This window comes from Tauraco erythrolophus, chromosome 2 (assembly GCF_009769465.1).
Source record: "Tauraco erythrolophus isolate bTauEry1 chromosome 2, bTauEry1.pri, whole genome shotgun sequence".
Taxonomy (NCBI): domain Eukaryota; kingdom Metazoa; phylum Chordata; class Aves; order Musophagiformes; family Musophagidae; genus Tauraco; species Tauraco erythrolophus.
This window is the reverse complement of record NC_141466.1, coordinates 72,852,933-72,867,358: the sequence shown is the minus strand read 5'-3', so window position 1 is coordinate 72,867,358 and position 14,426 is coordinate 72,852,933. Positions and strand designations below refer to the sequence as shown.

Below are 14,426 nucleotides of genomic sequence, written 5' to 3'. Positions count from 1 at the left end.
TTGCTTTTTTCATTATAAAGTATTTGTTCCTGTGTAACAGAACTAAATCGGCAACTGAAAAGCATACCTGAAAATCGCTTCACCTCCTCCACCACAGATCATCCTCTAGAACATTCAGTGGTAAGCTTGTATTTTGTACAAGTCTATCTCCTGGTATTTTGGAAAGCAAGAAACACTCACTCTGGATAATCTTGACTCAAGTTTCACTCTCCTCTTCTCCAGATCAGACATGATTTTTATAGCTAAGACAGTAAATGCAATCTGAGAAAGGAAGAAATCTCTGAGTAGAAAGAAGCAGAGGAATGAATGGTTCCTGGGACTACGAAATGGTTCCTGGGACCACCTTATTCCCCGAGACAAAAAGGCACCTATCATGTCCACTGACCAGCACAGAAACTTGCACTGGAAAGAGGTGAAAAGCTGGTGAGCCAGAAGACAAAGGATGGCATAAGGAAGCTCTCCCTACCAGACAGGTGAGATAGTCTTGATGACTGTGGAATTAGAGATTTTTTAAATGTGAATTGTTCAGTTTGGATTAAGAAAATGGGAAAAGGTGGTTAAACAAAGAAATGGAAATTAAGGAAGTAGGTGATCACTACCCAGATTAACTGTTGCTCCCGAGGCAGAACTGACAAGAGGGTTATACCCTTCCATTCTGTAAGACCTTTTCTGTCAGAGGATGCGGAGGCTGCAGGAGCACCTGGCAGACATTGCCACTCGGGAAGTGTTTCAAGCTTGTGTGCACAGAGGACACATGTACCTTGAGCACGATCTTCTCTCATAGAGATCTGAAGACGATGATTGCTGTTTGCACTACATTGAACAAACGTGGACCCCAAAGAGACTAAAAGCAGAGACAATGTGAGACACCTTGCCCACGTGGTTGAGTGAAACCCAATAAATGAGGAGATGTTATGGGTCACGTTGCTTAAGGACTGCCTACATAAATACTCTGTAAAGCACTGGCTCTGGGAATCGTCCGCTCTCAGCTTCTTCCCTTTTATTTCAGCAAAAGGTGTATTTCATAGAATAACAGAACAGCTCAGGTTGGAAGGGACCTCACCGGATCATCTGGTGCAGCCTTTTGTGGGAAGGAGAGCCCAGATGAGATTATCTAACACCTTGTCCAACTGCATCCGGAAAACCTCCAGTGATGGGGACTCTATCACATTCCATACTTGAAGCCACACAGTGTCCTGCACCTTGTGCCGTGTTTGCGGACACCACACGGAATGATTTACAGACAGATTCTGAAATAGTTCTAACATAGCCAGTCCAAAGCTGCATATACAACTGCCTGACTTCATCAAGGAAAGCAGAAGGGAAGTACGTGGGTCTTTGCTGAGGGATCTGCCTCTCAAGTCCCTCCTGGTCACTAAGATAGTGACAGTTCGGTTTCTCATTCCCTGCAGGGAATTCATTCACAGCTTTGGACGAGTGAAGTCTCCAGCGAACCACCTTGCTGTTCTCCCCAGCATACCTTAACCAGAAAGAAAAGTGCAAATACAGGACTCAGCCAGTTTTTTGCACGTTTACATACATACAACCATACAATAATTTACATATGTGCTACTAAGTAAATGTAAACCTGAATCTAACTCAAACCTAAATGCCTCTAGTAGACATAGGCAACTCAGAATAACTTTGGCAGCTCAGCTGTGTTTGACACGGAGAAGGATCGGTTAACCATGGCCACCAAGTACACTCGTTATGTGAAACGTCTCCAGCAGAACACAACAACCGTTCGCAGGCAGAGGAGTCTACGACACAAGATCAGCCCTCCTCAGAACAGCTTTGGCAGTAATGCTCTGTTCAAAAACAACAATCTCTGCAGCGCTCTCCAGATATTTCTTTGGTCACACTCATACCATAACACCTATTCCAACAAAAGACAATCACTCTTCAGAGAGAACAAAATGAAGCACTGCAAACAATTGCTCATACCACAAATACCGCACACACGTTTTGAAGTGGTCGTGTTACCCGAAATGTATCAGAAGAGTCCCAGTGATAAAATCCCTACTCCGTATTTTTTTACCTCTCACAGAAATAAAGAACCAATCTTGCAGGGTACACGTACCTTTTTGTCGGTGTTGGTGCTCCGGAGGACATGTGGGTCACCATGGTGTCGTTCATGTTAGCCAGAGGCCGAGGAGGACTACAATAGAAATATTTATTCCAGTTAGTGAGTTAAAAAAAAAATAACAGAAGGAAACAAAACCAACACCAGGGAAGAGAACGTCACTGTGCCCTGCGACAGCGTCGGCTCAACGAGCAGCAGCAGAAACCACTTCGCACAAAGGTACCTGAAGGGTTGGGTCTGCTCTGCTCTAACAGCTCTTCACTAAGACGAAGATAAAACTAACGTTTGTGATCACATAACTGACCTCTGGCATTGTCTGGTAGTTCGAGCAAATGTAGGAACCATTCAAGTTAGGGCAATTATTTGAAATGTTTAAAGAAATTAAGCAAAGATTTATTCTAACAAGAAATCATTTCTACAACAACCACATACACGTTCTGTTTGGTTCTTATTTTCGTAAGTTATAGTTGAAAAACCCCCAAATTGATAGTCTCATGTTCCTTACTGCCCTATAAAACACAACCACGGACTGATGCTCCCATTATTTATGTTTTTAGACCCTGGAAGTTCCCCGTGCCACGGTGCCGTGGCCACTGAGGGTCCGTGTGCTTGTGGCTGCACAGAAGGTGGGAGGACATGAAGAGCCCCGTAGGATGTCCCCAACAGCTCTGCCCGCAAATTCCAGCTGGTGGGAGAGAATAACTGCAGCAGGTGCTATTGTAGAATCAGTATCCAGTGACATCCAAAGACATCCATCAGCCTTTAAAACAAGACTGGGGAGAACACACAGGGTTGTTTGTGCACAGATAAAAGCTCAATTTGCCCATTGGACAACACTGCACCCGTGCAGATCCCCACAAGGAAAACTGTTGCACTGTCCTGTATGGTGCACAGATTGAATTCTCCACAGGTTTGTATCCACCAACATCTCAGCGTTTGCCTTCAGTCGGATCTACTGCAGATAACACTGAAATTAATTCTTGCCACCTTCAGCCTTCTGCAGCACTCTGGTGCTGAAGGCGTTGGACCCGACAGCATTCGCAGTTTCTGCCTTCCCTGATGTTCCCAGTGCCGCTGCACGGAGCCGGCTCCTCATTCCCATGTGTGAACACAAGGATCTGCCTTAAGACTCACCAGCTTATTTCATTCAACAATTTTCAGAACCCAGTAACCTGAAGAATCTAACAACCATTAAAGAAAAAGCACCTGGATGTCAAACATATAAAATCATGAAGAATATATTCCCGGTATGTGTTACTGCATTCCTGCTCCAGGTAGGATCTGAGCGCAGAAGCACTTCAGTTCTCAGTCCTCGCTCAGGACAGATTTGCCCAGAAATAATCATGCTGCACGTTTAATGTTAACGTTACTCTAAATATAACACTAGATCAAGAAATTAGTTGGTCACAAGATATTTAATGAATGTGCTCCTTTGGAAAAGGAACTTCTTACTGTACAAAAAAGGGGAAATGGGATTATTACGGACTGGAAAGCTGACAGATGTGTCACACCACGGTATGTATGGAAGCCATTCACTTTGCTAGTGAACCTACGGATACGTCCTGCAGTAACGAGCTGTTAATGAACAGGGCTTTGCCTCCGCCCCTCCAGCTCCCTGCTTGCTCCTTCCTGACCGAAGGCAAGGAACATGCTGTCCGCACCCACACTGCAAAATCCCGGGACAAAGGAACCGGAAAGGTGTGCCTTTGCCGAGGAGGGGCGGGGGTGTGTGTGCTGCTGCCCCCACTCCCCGGCACTTGGCTGGGCGGCGGTCCACGCTGGGCCGGTGCCACCCGCTGAGGATGGCCGCGGTGGAGCCGCTTGGGGAACTTGGGGAGCACACCGCTCCCAGGGTGCCCACTGGGCTGAGTTCACCCAGAGAGGACTGAGATCTGAGAGAAACGGCCACACAGACACCAGGTCAGTGAAGATGGAATGGGACGAGGTGTGCCGGAGCTGAGTTTCCCCTGCAACTGGTGGCGAGACGGCAGGCGGCCCCCCTGCAGCCAAAGGCGGTCCCGGTGGAGCAGAGACCCACTCGCATCCCATGAACCCACGTCAAGAAGAGATGCCTGGGCCTGAGGACGGTACGCATCTAGAGTCCATGGGACGACCCCTCATCGGTGGGGAGATGTTTTGTTTAAAGGAGATGCCTGAGCCTGAGGACAGTGGGGAAGCATGGGCACAGGTAGAGACACATTTACGCATTTAAAGTCTCTATGATGACGTATTTAGAGTCCATATGACGACCCACGCCAGAGCGAGTGGCAACAACTCCCTAAGAATCTGAGACTGTGGTAAAGCCTGCGCCAGAGCAATCCTGCGGGTAGGACTCACGCTGGAGAAGTTTGTGGATTTTCCTCCTGAGCAGGGGATCCACTGGAGCAAGGGAAAATGGTGTAAGGACTCCTCCTTTAAGAGAGGAGTGGCAGTAACAACATGGATGAACTGACCTGCACTCCCCATTCCCTGTCCCCCTGCGCTGCTGAGGGGAGGAGGTAGAGCCAGGAAGAAAAGGAAAGGGGGTTGGAGAGGTGTTGTTTTTTAAGATCTGGCCTTGTTTTCTTTTTATCCTTTTAAGTAACTGGTTTTGCTTGTCTTTATTCTTTTAAGTAGCTGTTAATAAATTGTTTTGCTTTAAGAAAGCCAAGTCTGTTTTGCCTGGGACCATGGTTGGTGGGTGCTCCCTCTGTTCCTGTCTCAACCCTCAGTCCCTTTATCATTTTTTTTTTTCCTCCTCTCCACTTTACTGGAGTGAGAGAGCGGCTGCGTGGAGTTTAGTTGCCGGACCAGCCTAAACCACGACACACGTACACCACAGAATCACAGAATGGTCTGGGTTGGAAGGGACCTCAAAGATCATCTAGTTCCAAGTCCCCTGCCATGGGCAGGGACACCCTCCACTACACCAGGTTGCTCAAAGCCCCATACAACCTGGCCTTGAACACTTCCAGGTATGGGGCAAAAAAACTACTATCATAAAACTACACGTGCAGCTGTGAGAGAAATAACTACAATGAGCAATAGCTTCTGCAACCAAAACTGTGTTTTTCAGCATCAACTCTTGCTCCGCAGCTCCCGTGTGCATCGGCCGTTTTTTTCCTTCATGAGGGACAAACGGTTTCCTTAACCACCGTGCTCTTGGACACATAAATCCAGTATTCCCGATTGTTTCAGGGGAAGTGAATTCCCCCACGTGGCACTGCATTCCAGTGGAGGTGACACGGGAAGCTCACTGCAGAGCATGTCCGGGACATGGCAGCCCAGACCGCAGCGACCCACCAGCCCTTCCTGATGGCACGGCGGGATACGGAGCCTATAGAGCAAAGAGGACAGCGCGCACATACTTACCGTCCACGAGACGCATACAGCAGACAGCACGAGTTTTCACAGAATTCATTTTACTTTAAATAACAGATTTTACATGAGGCACGTTTTCCATTACCCCACAGAAGCTCCTCTATGCGGTTCTGCTATTCTGAGTGAAGGATAATTCTTTATTTTATTACAATATTGTTTCTATACGACTCTTCTAATAAGAAAGTGGATGTAATTCACCGTTTGTAATCTTGTTTTAGTATCACTATGAGAAAATTTCACAGGTTCATTCCAGTTCTGTAAATACCAGTGTCCTCAATTTTCCAGCTAAATCCTCGCTCACAGTGATAAAGGCAAAGAAAAAAATTAAATACGAACATCTGGGTAAAAGATTTCTAACTGCACAATTCTGTCTTCTTTAGTACGTGCAATAAAGACTTTCCCAGGCAGAGAATTTCTTGAGGCCATTTATACATTTTTAGGGAATATTTTTTCAAAAAACTGTACTCTGTCAAGATGGCACTATATTTTCTTGTGTAACTGTGACAAAAAATCATATTGTTCATGAAATCAGGAGGATGCTGTAATCGTGTACATGATACCATTGGAGTGGTAAGAGCTGCTTTTATGAACCTGGGACTTTCTGTGCAGGTCAACCTTATTTTATCAGAACTTCTAGTTCAAAAGGAACATAAATAATTCCCCTTCCGAGATGCTCATGATAGTTGCCATCTGCTACAGTCTATCAAAATAATAGAAAAAAAGACAAATATTCTTGAATAAGCTACTAAGGAGAGATTTTTCTGCCTCCATAATCTCAGCTGAGACAGGAGAAATCCCCAAACCATCGCTGGCACAGAAACGCAGAAGATGCACCCAGAAGAAGTGACTTCTCTCCCATCCACAATGCAGCTGAGGTATTAAAACAACTACAGGATTTCAATGTATATCAAGAACAGGTGACAACTTACTTTCAAAACCTCTTCTGTTTGGTCAGGTTAAATTTTTGAGATTTAACTTATCCAGCATTTACAGTGTATTTAAGCAGCTCAGGGTGCTCTTGGGAAGAAAAGCACCTAAAAATAAGCAGTGAAATTCGAGAAATCCTTCAGGTACCTGGGAGCTGGGACAAACGTGGCAGCTGTAGAAGCTGAGACATCAAACTCCTTAAATTCTCTTTTTCCATGATGCTTGTAAGAAGTGACCTCAGCCAAGCAGCCAGGGGATCAGAGACCAGCCTGTGCCCCAGAGCAGAAATAAGACATCAGCAATCTTTATTCCCATTCCACATGTGAGGTCCAAGCTGTATACCACAGAAAGTTCCAGTAGCCTGAAGAACATGGCAATATCCTTGGCAAAACTAGAACACTTGTTTTACTCAGGACATTGCTGGTGAGCGCTGAAGTAGGTGTCACCTACTGGAACGCTATCCCGACTCATTTAGGCCTGGAAATAACTGAGGAAATAAGAGCGTTGTAGGCTCAAAGGCAGGAGAAGGACGCATCCTGACACTTGCACTGGTGAGAAGCATCTCATGATGGAGTGCTCCTCTGGCCAGGGACACGAAGAAGAAAACACATGACTTTGTGTCTTCTGCTAACCTTGGCTTTGGTTTGTTCAGACTCTGAACGGGCACTGTGCACGTTCACATCCCGAAGCACCGCACAGCAGTGGCAGATGCCATCAGAACACAATAGTAGAGACTTGCAGAGATCATGAGGGTCCTCTGCGTTCGGCATGTATTTGGGAAGGAAGGAGTAAAGGCTTGATAGAACAACACATCAGGAGCTGAAGGTGTGCCATCACTTGGAAGCCCTTTTAAAGAACTTACTCACCCACAATTTTTTTTTTTTTTACACAAATGTCAAAGTTAATTCTGAAGCTAAAACACCTTAAATCATCTTTATAGAAGGTATCACAAGTTCAAGCTTTCCAGTCCTAGCACCTGTTTATCTTCCTTTATTTTTCCAAAACATATTTATGAATACTACTCCTGTCTCTTCTGTCCTAACCAACTCCCTCTCTACGTGTCCAGTTTTGGCTACCACTGGAAAGAAGATATTGGACTAAACAGCTTTTTTGGTCAAACCCAGGATGGATGATATTCTATTCTTAGATTTCCCCATCATCTTCTAAACATGCCAACAAGCTTTTATGGGTAATTGCCATAATTCTAATAAATTCAGCAAATATCTTGACTTCTCTCTACCACTAGCATTTACTCTTATTAACTACTCCCTCCTACCTGTAGTAAAGCCTATGAGATCCAGATGTAACTGAAGTTGCTGCTACATCTATTCTCAGCAATCTTGTCTAAATATGAAAGTAATCTTCTCTAAAAATGAGAAATAAACAAACAGATTAGTCACTGCTATTTTGTGTCAACAGTTTTCCTAAGTAGGAAAATCAATCATTATGCATTCAGAAGAAACGCGCAATTAAGCCCAGGTCTAACTTCTCCCTTGTCTTCCTTCAGACTTGGTTGATGAAGGTCCAGAACAAATTCTGAACAATTCTGAGACCTCAGAAGTCTAAAAACTCAATAAATAAAAGGAATTAAGTCTTGAGACTTTGCTGTGCTGAACAATCGCTCTGTAAAGGGACCTTTACAAAAGAGCAACGGTAAACAACATTCACCAGACTGCCTTCCACTCTGAACAGTTCTCCCATCCGGGATTGCTGAAGGGCAGCAAAGCAACACTATTTATTTGCTTCCATCAGAGTACAGAGACTTGGAAAATGCAAGGCTCAGGAAAAGCAATCTATATTTGAGGGTTATGGGCTGTCACAGCAGCTAGTTAGGAAAAAAAAAAGAGAGAGAGAAAAAGAGAAAAAAAAGGGGTGAAAAAGAGGGGGGGGAAAGAGAGGGGGGAAGAGGGGGAGAAAGAGGGGGGAAAGGGGGGGAAAGAGGGGGGAAGGGGGGAAGAGAGGGGGAAAGAGGGGGGAAAAGAGGGGGGAAAGAAGGTGGGAAAGGGGAGGAAGGGGGGGGAAGAGAGGGAAAAGAGAGGGGGGAGAGGGGGGAAAGAGGGGAGAAAAGGGGGGGAAGAGGGGGGAAAAGAGAGGGGGGAAAAGAGAGGGGGGAAAAGAGAGGGGGGAAAGGGGGGAAAAGAGGGGGGGAAGAGGGGGGAAAAGAGAGGGGGGAAAAGAGAGGGGGGAAAGAGAGGGGGGAAAAGGGGGGAAAAGAGGGGGGGAAAGGGGGGGAAAGGGGAGGGAAAGAGCGGGGGGAAGAAGGGAGAAAATTTGAAAAGCAAGCACACTCTGTCAGTCAGATGTGGAATTGCTGAGTCTGAAGCTGATAACTGACACCTGAAATTCTGACATTTGAAGATTTCTGGAAGGACAATGAAGTCGGTCTGAAGGGCCCCAGGGCAGGGAAGGGTTTCCAGCAGCTGAAGCCAAAAGCGTATCCATGTCAAAACCAGAAGGGATAACATCTCCAGTCTCTATTCCAGGATAACATCTCCCGTCTCTATTCCAGGATAACATTCTCCTGTCTCTATTCCAGGATAACATTCTCCTGTCTTTATTCCAGGTTTGGGTGTAGGAACCAGCATGTATACCGCACGTAACAAAAAAAGTCAGGACTTTTCAGGTGCACTGATTACACTGTAATAAATGTCAGTACTTGTTTAATCATCATAAAATAATGCCTGGAATTGCGCTACTTTTCAATTAGGGATGGAATTAATGGGGATGACAGAATAGTTTGGGTGGGAAGAGACCTGCAAAGGTCATCTACTCCAACCCCTGTCATGCGCAGGGACATCCTCACCCAGATGGTACCTACGGCAGTCCCACCTGCCAGGGAGAAGTGCTGCCTGGTTCTCCCAGAAGGACCAACGTCATGATGGTTTGAGGTGATGGAAGCAAGGCCGTGTCCCCAGACACCTGTTCTTTCTCTCCTGTGACAACAGCTGACTGAATCAGATCATCATCTCTCCGTTGCTGCTCTTAGACGACATGGCTGTTGCTGGTAGGTGTAGCTGGTAACTCCACGTGCAAGGTTTGCATTATCCAAACTTAAGGCTGCAAACCCATATTTTGCTCAACACACACATGAATACAGGACATACATCACAGAAACCATGACTCAAACCACGCTGCTTTTCTTCCCTCAGCTCTCTACGTGCTCTGGCAATCTGTGCATCCCTGCGGTCAAACCACTCCTGCTGTTTACTCATGGAACACTGCTGGGCTGTGGACGGAAGCACCCGCTGGCTCCCAAACTCACGAGCCAACAACTGCATCCACGTGTGAGGCCACATCACTGAGATGATCATATTGACAAGATCTCTGGCCAAAAATCAATAATCCTATTACCTGCTGCTATCACAGCCTCCTTCCCTTCCAACAACGTCGGGAGCCCAGCTAAAGTGTCTGTACACCAACGCACGCAGCATGGGAAATAAACAGGATGAACTAGAGATGCATGTACATGAGCAGGGCTACGACCTTATTGGCATCACGGAGACATGGTGGGACGACTCCTATGACTGGAGTGTCAACATGGAGGGGTATATGCTTTTTAGAAAGGACAGGAAGGGGAGACGAGGAGGGGGTGTTGCTCTCTACGTCAGCAACCGGCTGGAATGCGTGGAGCTTCACCTGGGGTCGGAGGAGGAGCTGACAGAGAGCTTATGGGTCAAGATTAGAGGACGGGGACGGATAGGGGATGTTACGGTAGGAGTCTGTTACAGGCCACCTGGCCAGGAGGACAGAGCAGATGAGGCGCTTTATAGCCAGATAGGAGCAGCCTCGCGGTCACAAGCCCTGGTCCTCATGGGGGACTTCAACCACCCTGACGTCTGTTGGAGAGACAATACGGCAGGGCACGGGCAGTCCAGGAGGTTCCTGGAATGCGTGGATGACAACTTCCTCCTGCAGATGATAGAGGAGCCGACAAGGAGGGGTGCCATGCTTGACCTTGTGCTCACCAACAGGGAGGGACTGGTGGGTGATGTGAAACTTAAGGATAGCCTTGGCTGCAGTGACCACGACACAGTGGAGTTCAAGATCCATGGGGCAGCAAGGAAACCATTCAGCAAGCTCTGTACCCTAGACTTCAAGAAGGCGGACTTCGGCCTCTTGAAGCACCTGATGGGCAAAGTGCCGTGGGAGGTGGCCCTGGAGGGACAAGGGGCCCAGGAAAGTTGGTCCACATTCAAGGAGCACCTTCTCCAAGCTCAGCAGAGGTGCATCCCGACGAAGAACAAGTCGGGCAAAAAGACCAAGAGGCCGGCGTGGATGAGCAAGGAGCTCCTGGACCAACTGAAAATGAAGAGGTTAGCCTACAGAGGGTGGAAGCGGAGACAGATAGCCTGGGAGGAATACAGAGAAGCTGTAAGAGTGACCAGGGATCAAGTGAGGAAGGCTAAAGCCCTGAAGGAATTGAATTTGGCAAGGGATATAAAAAGCAACAAGAAATGCTTCTATAGGTATGTAGGGGACAAAAGGAAGTCCAAAGAGAATGTAGGCCCCCTCCGGAAGGATACTGGTGCTCTGGTTACCCGGGACATAGAGAAGGCTGAGGTACTCAATGAATTTTTTGCCTCAGTCTTCAATGGTAAAGCCTCTTGTCTTACCACCCAAGCTGTGGAAAGAACTAGCAGGGACTGTGAGGATGAACCACCGCCCACTGTACTTGAAGACCAGGTTCGAGAACATCTGAGGAACTTGAAGGTGCACAAGTCCATGGGACCTGATGAGATCCATCCGCGGGTCCTGAAGGAACTGGCGGATGAAGTTGCCAAGCCACTGGCTATTGTATTCGAGAAGTCGTGGCGGTCTGGCGAGGTCCCTGATGACTGGAAGAGAGGGAACATAACCCCCATTTTTAAAAAGGGGAACAAGGAGGACCCGGGCAACTACAGACCGGTCAGCCTCACCTCTGTGCCTGGCAAGGTCATGGAGCAGATTCTCCTGGGAACCATGCTAAGGCACATGGAGAGCAAGGAGGTGGTGGGTGACAGCCAACATGGCTTCACCAAAGGCAGATCGTGCCTGACCAACTTGGTGGCCTTTTACGATGGGGTGACAGCATCGGTGGACAAGGGTCGACCAATGGATGTCATCTACCTGGACTTGTGCAAAGCTTTTGACACTGTCCCGCACGACATTCTTCTCTCTAAATTAGAGAGTCATGGGTTTGATGGATGGACCACTCGGTGGATAAGGAATTGGCTCAATGGCCGCACTCAGAGAGTAGTGGTCAACGGCTCGATGTCCAAGTGGAGACCGGTCACGAGTGGCGTCCCTCAGGGGTCCGTGTTGGGCCCGGCCCTCTTCAACATCTTTGTCGGTGACGTGGACAGTGGCATGGAGTGCACCCTCAGCAAGTTCGCCGATGACACCAAGCTGTGTGGTGCCGTCGACACGCTGGAAGGGAGGGATGCCATCCAGAGGGACCTTGACAGGCTGGAGAGGTGGGCCCGTACCAACCTCATGAAGTTTAACCAGGCCAAATGCAAGGCCCTACATCTGGGTCGTGGCAATCCCAGGCATAAATACAGACTGGGTGGTGATCGGATCGAGAGCAGCCCTGAGGAGAAGGACTTGGGAGTACTGGTGGACGAGAAGCTCAATATGAGCCGGCAATGTGCTCTTGCGGCCCAGAAGGCCAACCGCGTCCTGGGCTGCATCAAGAGGAGCGTGGCCAGCAGGTCGAGGGAGGTGATTCTCCCCCTCTACTCTGCCCTCATGAGACCTCACTTGGAGTATTGCGTCCAGTTCTGGAGTCCCCAACATAAGAAGGACATGGACCAGTTGGAGAGGGTCCAGAGGAGGGCCACGAAGATGATAAGAGGGCTGGAGCACCTTTCCTATGAGGACAGGCTGAAAGAGTTGGGGCTGTTCAGCCTGGAGAAGAGGAGGCTCCGGGGTGACCTTATAGCGGTTTTCCAGTACCTCAAGGGGGCCTACAGGAATGATGGGGAGAGGCTGTTCAGGAGGGCCAGTTATGATAGGACAAGGGGTAATGGTTTTAAAATAGAGGGAGGTAGGTTCAGGTTGGATATTAGGAAAAAATTTTTTACTATGAGAGTGGTAGAACACTGGAACAGGTTGCCCAGAGAGGTGGTGGATGCTCCATCCCTGGAGACGTTCAAGGCCAGGTTGGACAAGGCCCTGAGCAACCTGATCTAGTTGGAGATATCCCTGTTCCTTGCAGGGGGGTTGGACTAGATGACCTTTGAAGGTCCCTTCCAGCCCTAACCATTCTATGATTCTATGATTCTATGATTCTATGAACCCCTGTCATGCGCAGGGACATCCTCACCCAGATGGTACCTACGGCAGTCCCACCTGCCAGGGAGAAGTGCTGCCTGGTTCTCCCAGAAGGACCAACGTCATGATGGTTTGAGGTGATGGAAGCAAGGCCGTGTCCCCAGACACCTGTTCTTTCTCTCCTGTGACAACAGCTGACTGAATCAGATCATCATCTCTCCGTTGCTGCTCTTAGACGACATGGCTGTTGCTGGTAGGCGTAGCTGGTAACTCCACGTGCAAGGTTTGCATTATCCAAACTTAAGGCTGCAAACCCATATTTTGCTCAACACACACATGAATACAGGACATACATCACAGAAACCATGACTCAAACCACGCTGCTTTTCTTCCCTCAGCTCTCTACGTGCTCTGGCAATCTGTGCATCCCTGCGGTCAAACCACTCCTGCTGTTTACTCATGGAACACTGCTGGGCTGTGGACGGAAGCACCCGCTGGCTCCCAAACTCACGAGCCAACAACTGCATCCACGTGTGAGGCCACATCACTGAGATGATCATATTGACAAGATCTCTGGCCAAAAATCAATAATCCTATTACCTGCTGCTATCACAGCCTCCTTCCCTTCCAACAACCTGAACGCCGTGGGTATGAGCACACGGTGGTACCCTACACCCAGGACTGTGTGCACTTGAAATTATTATTTTTCCCACAAATATTGCCTGGACACTCAGCCCACAGACATGGACAGAGCCTGTTCCCCTGCCCCTGTCTCCATCCCTTATTTTGCAAGCTTAGTGCTAGCACTGATGGGAACGTACATCGCTGTTCTTACGGTGTCACCATCTCCAGCCGCACTAGGACTTGTGCTACAGCACACAACCGCAGAACACGCTCGTCCTCCATGGGATCCACTGCAGTGCTGCTCTTCGCTTGCCAGCACACTGGGCTGGGGAACTTCAGGAGCACCTGAAGGTGCTCCTCACCCATATCTGCTTCACATGATGCCAAGCCACAGATGACCCAGCACTGCCTGTTCTCACTTAGTGATGGAACTGCTGTTGCAGGACTGAGAAAAGACTCAGCGATGTGATGAACAGTACTTCTGCAGCAATTTTGGTCATTGGCAGGCAGGGATGGCTCCTGAAGGTGAGTTTGTGGGATGGAGACATGTATTACAGCTGCAGTTACCTTGGGTTTGTGCATGAGGACCAGCAGTTCTAGAGCAGGATAACTAGAAGGGACTGTCTAATGTGGAAGAACCCATTGTGACACCAACCTGGAAGAGGCAATGGTGATTCTGGTATCTTCACAACGAGAGAGAGCACTTTACAGAGATGTATAAACAGATTGTCTTGCCCCCTCGTTATCTGGATACAAACAAGGACGAGGCAATATCACTCCTAATGCAGGCTGACATTACCATCGGGAGGTGGCTGTTGTATTGCTGCTACCTTGTGAGGCATCAGTGTGGTGACGGCATCTCAGCTGATGCTGGGACAGTACTGATTTGTGAGAAACAGTAATCTTTTTACAGATGGTAACTAGTCCATCTAACAAAACAGACAACGTGGTTCTGATCCTCAGACTTGCTGGTTTGTCTGACAGAAGGTACACGTGCACATCTCACTCCGAAAGGCTGCTGCCCCATCATTCCGCACAGACCGGCAGGTTCACCAACACCAGCACAAGCATTACTATGCTCGACGCTGGGATGATACGTCATTTATTTTACCGGGACACACGGACATTATTCACACCGAAGATGATGAGTGGGCTGCCTGGGCTTCCTGTTATTCTGGCA

General features: G+C 48.1%; 1 protein-coding gene across 1 annotated transcript in view; it reads right to left on the bottom strand.

Annotated features, from left to right (window-relative positions):
• The window catches only part of DTNB (dystrobrevin beta), a 198,504-nt gene that overhangs the window by 106,287 nt on the left and 77,791 nt on the right, over positions 1-14,426 (bottom strand). Inside the window, exon 9 of the mRNA XM_086625810.1 lies at positions 2,081-2,158. Coding sequence (XP_086481936.1) covers positions 2,081-2,158 — 78 coding nt within the window. The remainder of the gene's footprint in view (positions 1-2,080; positions 2,159-14,426) is intronic.